This window comes from Thamnophis elegans, chromosome 14 (assembly GCF_009769535.1).
Source record: "Thamnophis elegans isolate rThaEle1 chromosome 14, rThaEle1.pri, whole genome shotgun sequence".
NCBI classification, from domain to species: Eukaryota; Metazoa; Chordata; class Lepidosauria; order Squamata; family Colubridae; genus Thamnophis; species Thamnophis elegans.
The window spans coordinates 12,280,623-12,289,998 of record NC_045554.1 but is presented as its reverse complement, the minus strand read 5'-3'; the positions used below and the strand labels follow the sequence as shown (position 1 = coordinate 12,289,998).

Below are 9,376 nucleotides of genomic sequence, written 5' to 3'. Positions count from 1 at the left end.
AAAAAAATTAAGGACTTTTTGGTGATTTGCAGGCTCAACATTTATCTCCAATTTTTTCTTCTTTTTATACAGATAAGTGGAATCATAATTGCTGAAAGAAGCACGTTTAGCCTCAGCTAAACTCAGTGGTGGGATTCAAAGAATTTAACAACCGGTTCTCTGCCCTAATGACCAACTGGGTAGGCGTGGCTTGGTGGTCATGTGACTGGGTGGGCATGGCCAACTCAACATCACTCAGGTCGATGGGCGTGACGATGCCATAAAGATTAAGTGGAGAGGCAGTTTCTGTAAGCAGGGCAATAAAGATGAGGCTGGAAACAACACCAGAATATTTCTTTCCTGCCTTCCTTACAGGATTAGCCCTGTAAAGTAGGGAAAAAAACAAAAAGAAATTTATTTCAACAACCAGTTCTCCGAACTGCTTAGAAAGTTAACAACCGGTTCTCCCAAATAGGTGTGAACCGGCTGAATCCCACCACTGGCTAAACTGCAGAAAAGGATGCTTTATAACGGAAGGGTGTACAGACGGATTCAGAGTTAAAAATTCCCCATCTTTTAATTTAGAAAGAATACGGGTATTGGACAACCATGGTGCCCAGCTGTGCAAGAGGATGAAATTGTAGTGTTTTAAGCCATCATAGAAAGAAACATGCTCACTATTTCGTGTTAAAAAAGAAAGGCATATCTAAATCATTTATTATTTGCAATGCATGACTTCCCCCCCAAACACAGCCTCAATGCTGGGAAAAGAGGACGGCCAATATGAATGAAATTATTTTGGAATTTCAAAGAAGCATCCCTGCTAATATTGAAACCTGACAATTGTTAGGAAAATAGCACTTCATTTGAGCCTGGCAGGCTCCTTCGGATTTAAAAGATGTTGGTGCTTACAGTCATTTGTACATGTATTAAAAAGAGTGTAAATAAATATTTTTTCAGCAGAAGAGATGCATCATGGAGTAATCAGCTGGTCAGGTTTGTCAATGAAATATATTGTCTGAAATCTGTTGTGGCCTGCCAGTGGCCAGCAGAGCTGGCAGCAGATTCGGACAGTGAGGAGGTTGGGGAGGAAGATGGGCCAGTCCTGGAGTCTGGGGAAGGCTCTGATGAGGGCTCTGTGTCGGAGGCAGAGAGGGGCCAGGGCCGTATGCCAGTTATCAGCTGCTTTCGGAGTCAGACATCAGTGAGGCAGATGAACAGCTGGAGCCTGTTCCCAGTGTGCGCATGCGCAGAGTTGCCAGACGAAGGGAACAGCTAAAGAACAGGGATCAACTTGGGAGCAAGGCCACAGGTAGACGATGAATGGCCCCTCCCAGAGGAAATAAAAGAGGAGTGAAAGGGGAGTGGAGTTTGCAGGAGACAATTAGTTCATTTAATTGGTTCGTGAATCTCTGAGTCTCCTTCTCAAGTTTTGCAGATATCAGCCTGGCAGCTCTCCAAACCAGAAAAGGTCTGTGACTGTAAATCCTTCCTTGAAAGACTTTGCTGGATGTGAATGAGCAGAATTCACAGTCACTTAATTAAAAGGATTTTTTGTTGGGACAAGGAATTTGCTTTGTGGTTTGGGGAAGCCTAGATCAGAACAAAATCCCTTCCTGGGCTTGGATGCAAACTTGCAAAATTTTCCATCCCTGAGCAGCATCTTAAATGATTTCAGTCTTCTTGTGACTTATTCACAGATGATGATGAACATTGGATCTACAAAAAAGAAATCCCTTTCCCACAACCAATACTTAACACAAAGGCATCCCGCAATTTAAAGCCTCTCTCCCAGACCTCTCTGTGCAACTCATGCCACACTCTCTCCAAATTTGGTGTCCTGTTGATTTATTACTTTACAACTCCTATTATTTCAGCTGGGTCATTAAGGTCTGATAAATACCTTCCAGTGCACTTTGGTTTCACTCAGTGGTGGGTTTCAAAAAAGTTTGGAACCTACTCTGTGGGTGTGGCCTCCTTTGTGGGAGTGGCTTGCCGCTCATGTGACCGGATGGGAGTGGCTTGCCAGCCATGTGTTTGGTCGTTTGTTTTTCTTTCTTTCTTTCTTTCTTTCTTTCTTTCTTTCTTTCTTTCTTTCTTTCTTTCTTTCTTTCTTTCTTCCCCTCTCTCTCTTTCTCTCTCTCTCTCTCTGTGTCAGTCTGTCTGTCTCTGTGTGTGTGGGGGGGGGCAGTGGTGGGTTTCAAAAAAATTTGGAACCTCTTCTGTAGGTGTGGCCTGCTTTCCGGGTCCACTGGTGGAACCTCTTCTAACTGGTTCGGTAGATTTGACGAACCGGTTCTACCGAATAGGTACGAACTGGTAGGAACCCACCTCTGGTTTCACTACAATTAATAGGCCATTGGAGTTTCTGTATATGGCTCCTTCCAGATGTTCTTGAAGAGAGGATAAATTTCCCCTGCAGCATGGTTAACATTACAGTGGTGGCTTGCAGGCAGTGCCTGCCGGGACTCCTGGGTACCATTTGGTACGGTGCTCCGGAGGACCCACCCACCTTCGTTCCTTACCTGTATTTGAAGGAAATGGGGCATCTGCGCCTGTGTGCGCAGTGTACAGCGCCTGTGCAACGGTCCGCTGAACAGCTGGACCACCGCGGAGCGTCGCAGGAGGTAAGGACGCATGCGCACGCTGCACAGGTTTGTGCAAGCGCTGCGGGCGTTCATGTGGTAGCTGCCGGGCCCCATTGTACCGTACCGGTTGCACCGGGATCCAGAACCCACCACTGGTTAACAAACAGGATAAGATTGTTTTAAATCATGCATTTTTGGTCTTTACAATATCATTGTTTTATTTGAAAAGCATCTACTTCAGTATATCAAAAAGTAGATTGCAATTTTTATTTTAGGAAAGAGTAAAAGTTTCCCAAACACATATGTGCTACCGGTTCCCGACTCTAGGGGGCGGTGGTCATCTCCTTTCTAAGCTGAAGAGCCATCGCTGTCCGAAGATGTCTCCGTGATCATGTGGCCAACATAACTCAACGCCGAAGGCACACGGAACGCTGTTACCTTCCCACCAAAGATGGTCCCTATTTTTCTACTTGCATTTTTACGTACTTTCGAACTGCTAGGTTGGCAGAAGCTGGGACAAGGGATGGGAGCTCACTCCGTTACGTGGTGCTAGGGATTTGTACCGCAGAACTGCTGACCTTTCTGATCGACAAGCTCAGTGTCCTAGCCCCTGAGCCACCGCATCCCTACAACGTTATAAATAGCCAAAGATCTGGTTTTCACAAGTAAAAAAAAAAGCTCAGGTATGAAGACCTACCTGAGGCTGTACCACATCAGTCGGTAATGGAGCATTTTATGACTCAACCACCTTCTTTGCAAAACAGTCCCTGCATATTTAAGAGTAGCTGGCGTAACAGGAAAAAAAAAACACATTCTAGTCCAGGGGTCTCCAATCTTGGCAACTTTACGATCTGTGGGCTCCCAGAATTCTTCAGCCAGCAAAGCAGGCTAAGATATTCTGGGAATGGACGTCAACAAATCTTAAAGTCCCCAAGGTTGTAGACCTCTATCCAAAGCTAGAAACTCTGCTTCCACTTCTCTCCATCCTCGTGCCCTGTACATCATGATTACCGTCTACCTTGGCTCTGAGATCATTTTGAAAGCTCCAGAAGTCACCAGATGGGCAAGGTGTCAGGCCTGCAGCCAGGTTCCTTTTGGGAAGGAACTACTATGCTGTTTCTATAGTGGGGAAATGGGAGGGGGGATTGTACGGAGTTAGATGATATGTAGCCATAACAATATTCTTTCTAGAAGCCCAAGGTCATCCTTTGTCTTTGTACCTCTGCACCTGACCAGAATTGGATGGGTGGAAGCTGCCAACATGGCAATGGGAGATTGGACCATGGGATGGACTTGTGGGTGTGGGGGCAAGATCTTGAACTTTCAACTGGGTTGGGAAAACCGGGAAGCTTTCAGATTCAGGTTTTTCCAGATGTGCCAACATGACTCTCTTAATCAATTGGAACTTTCAGCAATCCTTTGCCTTGGACTCTGATTTAATTTTGGATGCTATTTGGAACCCTGACACAAGGAAGTTGTGTCCTTTGAGTTTCTCCTCCAGTTGGAAGTAGTACAGCCATGCACAAGGTTTAAATTGGTTTCTGTTCCATAAAGATCTATCTCGCCAGATATAATTTTTAAAAAATCACAATGTTTAATATAAAAGACAAAAGTTGTACAGTATACATAATCCGTAGAGAAACCAGACTATAACAATTATTTAAAAAATCAAAGTACATTCTTTAAAATATTGTACCGCTTCTGAGGAATAGGCTTAGGACGTGCACTGAAAAAAAATACATTATATACCCAACTCCCTTTAACTATGAGGGTTAGCAGCCATGAACTCTGGAGTGTTAGCAGCTGTGAACTCTGGAGCAGTGGTGGGATTCATTTTTTTTTACTACTGGTTCTGTGGGCGTGGCTTGGTGGACATGGCTGGGAAAGGATACTGTAAAATCTCAATTCCCTCCCCACTCCAGGGAAAGGATACTGTAAAATCTCAATTCCCTCCCCACTCCAGGGGAAGGATACTGCAAAATCTCCATTCCCTCCCCACTCCAGGGAAAGGATACTGTAAAATCTCCATTCCCTCCCCACTCCAGGGGAAGGATACTGCAAAATCCCCATTCCCTCCTCACTCCAGGGAAAGGTTACTGTAAAATCTCCATTCCCACCCCTCTCCAGGGGAAGGATACTGCAAAATCCCCATTCCCTCCTCACTCCAAGGAAAGGATACTGTAAAATCTCCATTCCCTCCCCACTCCAGGGAAAGGATACTGTAAAATCTCCATTCCCTCCCCACTCCAGGGAAACGATACTGCAAAATCTCCATTCCCTCCCCACTCCAGGGGAAGGATACTGTAAAATCTCCATTCCCACCCCACTCCAGAAGGATACTGCAAAATCCCCATTCCCTCCTCACTCCAGGGAAAGGATGCTGTAAAATCTCCATTCCCTCCCCACTCCAGGGGAAGGATACTGCAAAATCCCCATTCCCTCCTGATCAGCTGGGACTCGGGAGGTAGAGAATAGATGCGGGCAGGGCCAGCCAGTGGTGGTATTTACCGGTTCTCCGAACTACTCCAAATTTCTGGTACCGGTTCTCCAGAACTGGTCAGAACCCGCTGAATGCCACCTCTGCTCTGGAGGAGTACCCCCCCAAACTTCAGAAATGGGGTGAAACGGAGAGGGAAGTCCAATCAATGAACCAAGGCACTCTTTGGCTGCATCAGCCTTCTGATCAAACAGAGAATCTTTCTAAAGGTCAGGCTAATCTTTCCGCACTAGTTGAACATGTCAAGGAGCAGCACCCGAAAGCTTGCTGCTGATGGCAGCCAAGCCAGTCCTGGGCAATTCAATTTGTAGGAAGGGAACCCGGTTCATTGAATTTCGTAATCTACATGTCAGGACTAAAAGCCATCTTTTGCTTTGGGGGCTTCAGGCCTGTCACATTTATTGCTGTGGGAAAATGTGAGGGGGAATTATATGGAGTATGGGGAGAGACATATAGTCACAATAACATTCCTTTCTCAGAGAGTCAAGGACGTCTTGCCCTGCACCTGGAGTGGTGTGACTGGGAGGCATCTCCAGTTGGGGTGGTGCTTTGATTGGGCCATGTGATGGACATGTGGGTGCTGGGCGGAGGCTTGGACTTTCGTTTGGGAAGGGAAGACCTGGAAGCTTTCAGATTCGGGTTTCCCCAGATGTGCCAATAGGACATCTCTAATAAAATGGAACTTTGAGGAAACTTAAGTCTCGGAGTCTTCTTTCGTTGGGGATCTTACTTGGAAGCCTGACACTACCGTTTTGAAATCTCTGGCAAATACAAGGTCTGGTGAGATGGTCATATCTGTAATGAAAAGGCACTTCACTCCCTCCCATCAGCGCTTTCACCATCCCAGACAGGCTCTAGAACAGGGGATCCTGATCTCCTGTGATGTCTCCTGTGGATCATGGCTCCTCCACATCTTCCTCAGAGGCCTCGGGGGAGAAGGAGAGTATTCCTGGCACGCCTGGTATTGCTGATCCTGAGCTGTCGGCTGAACATGCCTCGCTGGGGAGAGCTCGCAGGCCAAGGAGGAAGATGGGGAGGAGCTGCCGGCTTTGGTAGATGCCAGAGCACGCAGGGCAGAGACAGAGATCTGACAGATTGATGGGGGAAAGCAGGGGTGCAATGCTACCGGTTCGCCCGAACCAGTAGTAAAAAATGCTACCGGTTCGCCTGAATTGATAATAAAAAAAATGTTACCGATTCGGGTAAACCAGTATTTCCGATGATCAACTGTGACGTATGATTACATTAGCTAGAATCGTTGGATTTCTTGCTTTCTAATCTAAATTGCCCTTGCTGTTCAACTTTCCTTTGCGGGCGCGCTCGGTAGCAGGCTCCGCCCAACTGCCCGGACATCATCATGGCCCATTTTTCTGACGCTCTGCGCATGTGTGGAAGGCCCTGCGCATGTGCGGAGTTGGAGCGTGCTCTCACCTTTCCGAAACTGGTAGCAAAGCTAAGTTGATTTCACCCCTGGGGGAAAGCCCCCGCCCCTCTTAATGGGACCGGGGGGAGGGGCTATTTAGCACAGCAGGCTGGAAGCGACATTTGTGGGTCGTGGCCAGATGTTCGTTTGCGTTTCCAGGACTCTGCAGCTCATATGAATTTAACTCAGTTGTGGAGAGCGAAATCAAACCCAACCCCAATGCCGCCCTCAATGAAATTGAGTTTGACACCCCCGCCTTACCTACACTAGGTTTACTACTCTTTATGACCTGGGTGTTATCTCTGGCTCTTGGGGAACTAATCTAGAGGACCTGGTTCTGCCTGAAGATTTTACAACTCCAGTTTTGCTCATCATCGTCAAACGTGAGGCTATAATCTCAAATTGTGGGCTTTGGGACCCCCATGGGTACATTTTGTTCCTGCGTAAAATAAGCATTTCCACTTTATTTTTTTTAAAAAAATCACATTTGATTGGAAAGAGAAAAGAAAGGATAAAATTGAGAGAGGGGAGAATTGCAAACTCTTTCGGCCTCTAGGTCAAGAGAGGATGAAATCCTTAGGCTGAGAGTTTTATTGCCGTGATGTTTCCCGTTATGCTCCCAGAGATGGAGGAAGAAAGAACCTCAGATATTGGTATCAATGATACTTGCTTGCTTATTAAGAGACAGAAAACCGCGTCTTCCACAACTGGGCTCACATGAACTTGCTTCCTTGGCACTTCCAAGCTTTAGAGAGCTCCTGTGTTCAACGTTCTCCAGGCTTTGCAGAATCATCTGACCCGCGTTCCTCCTTCAGCACCGCAGGCGTGCCATCCAGCGGTTCTGCCCTCCTTCGCCACCGATGGCAGCGGCGTATTCCGAGGCCCTTAACTGGAGATGGCCTCTGCCGCCGATCCATCACTTGCGCTCGCTTCACTCTTGCAGGCAACCACAGCTTCAGGGTGGAACGTTCACCCAACGTCAGCGTGTCTGCAAGAGGAGAGGTATGGCTTCAGGACAGGAGCCAACATCTGCCCCAGCAAACATCTGCCCCTGCTATTTGAGGCAGCCTTTGGCGCTGGGCATATCTCACATTCCATCGAGACCGAAGTTCTCCAAGGCATAAATGGGGATTCACGCATTGGGCTGAAAATCAGGGGTGACATTCAATTCCCCACCACTACCAGCTCTGTGGGCATGGCTTACTGGGGTGGGTGGGTTCTGTGATTGAGTGGGCGTGGCCAATTCGATGTCACTCACGCCCACTCAGTCATATTACACCCCCCCAGAAGCCACGCCCACAGAACCCGGTAGAAAAAAATATGGGTATGAACACGAGAGGAGGTCGGGGGATACTATAAAAGGAGCAGCTGTGAACGGAGGGAGAAACGTTTCGATTCTCTCTGCTGCATGTAACATTGAATTCTGCGGCAGAGAGAACCTGAATGTTTCTCCCTCCCTTCACAGCAAAGCTGCTGCTCCCTTTATTGTCCCCGCCCCACAGCCCCCTCCCTCCCGGGGACTATCTTAAAGGGACAGGCTACAATGTATGGATTCTCTCTGCTGCATTTAACATTAATTCTGTGGCAGAGAGAATCCAAACGTTTCTCCCTCCATTCACGCAAAGCTGCTGCTTTCTTTACTGTCGTCCCCTCCGCAGCCCCCGCCCTCCCAGGGACTATCTTAAAGGGACAGGCTGCAGCAGCTTTGTTGTGAATGGAGGGAGAAACATTCGAATTGGGTGGGCGGGTCAAGCAGCCGGAAGAGATGAGCGGCAACCGGGCGGGGTGCCAGGGGCGATTTTTACTGGCTCGGCAAACCAATGCAAATCATCCCTACCGCCTCACCCGAGCCGGGCCAAGGTGATCGAATTTCACCCCTCGGCTGAACCACAAATAAGCCACAGATGGCTTGGTACGATTCAGAAACCCAACGTACAAAAAGTTAATGTAATAACTGGAAAACCCACGAACCTTTGGGTCACTGTTTCAGAGATATTTCCTTCCCTAAACAGAAGGGAAGGAAGGGAAGGGAAGGAGTTCCTGCAGATTTTATTCCATTAGTCTGCTGACTGCTGGCTGACTGCAGTTCAGCAGTTCAAATCTCACCAGGCTCAAGGCTGACTCAGCCTTCCGAGGTGGGTAAAATGAGGAACCAGATTGTTGGGGGAAGATGCTGACTGTAACATATAAGTCTAAGTGCTATTGCTCTCTCTTTCTTCCTTCCTTCCTTCCTTCCTTCCTTCCTTCCTTCCATCCATCCATCCATCCATCCATCCATCCATCCATCCATCCATCCATCCATCCATGGTACGCAGTGGTGAGAATGCAGTATTGCAGGCTAACTCTGCTGACTGCCAGCAGTTTGATTCTGACAGGCTCAAGGTTGACTCATTCCATCCTTCTAAGGTGGGTAAAATGAGGAGCCCAGATTGTTGGGGGCAAGAGGCTGACTCTGTAAACCGCTTAGAAAGCGCTGTACAGCTCTGTGAAGCGGGATATAACTCTAAGTGCTATTGCTATTGGTCATGGGTGATGCTCATCTCCATTTCGAGGCCATGAGCCAGCGCTGTCTGAAGACATTTCCACAGTCATGCAGCCAGAATGACATCAGTGTTTTGTTTCCTCCCCACCGAAGTGGTACCACTTTTTCTACTCACATTTGCATGCTTTCAAACTTCTAAGTGGGCAGGAGCCAGGCAAACCAAAGAAATTTTGGTCCTAGGTTGAGGACTGCCTGCCGTATCTGGGAAGCTTCTCGTTTCCCAGAATGGTCAACCAAAGGGGTTCTCTTGGTCTTGAAGATCACAATGTTTTTTACACACCAACATCCACTCTCAATCTTGGGGGCTATTTGCTCCTCACTTACCTTCCTCTACCGCTAGGGCTGTT

At 47.6% G+C, this 9,376-nt stretch overlaps 1 protein-coding gene across 4 annotated transcripts in view; it reads right to left on the bottom strand.

Moving 5' to 3' along the window:
* Window positions 1-6,931: 6,931 nt before the first annotated feature.
* The window catches only part of ANKS3 (ankyrin repeat and sterile alpha motif domain containing 3), a 31,306-nt gene continuing 28,861 nt past the window's right edge, over window positions 6,932-9,376 (bottom strand). For 3 of the 4 annotated variants that reach the window (XM_032231338.1, XM_032231339.1, XM_032231341.1), the window contains 2 exons: window positions 9,354-9,376; window positions 6,932-7,475 (listed from right to left, as the gene is read on the bottom strand). The exon at window positions 9,354-9,376 is cut by the window's right edge and continues 72 nt beyond it. In XM_032231338.1, the coding sequence (XP_032087229.1) occupies window positions 9,366-9,376 (11 nt within the window). In that variant the 3' untranslated portion in view covers window positions 6,932-7,475; window positions 9,354-9,365. Of the gene's footprint in view, window positions 7,476-9,353 lie in introns of those variants that run through there. The other variant, XM_032231340.1, reaches the window with a different exon arrangement.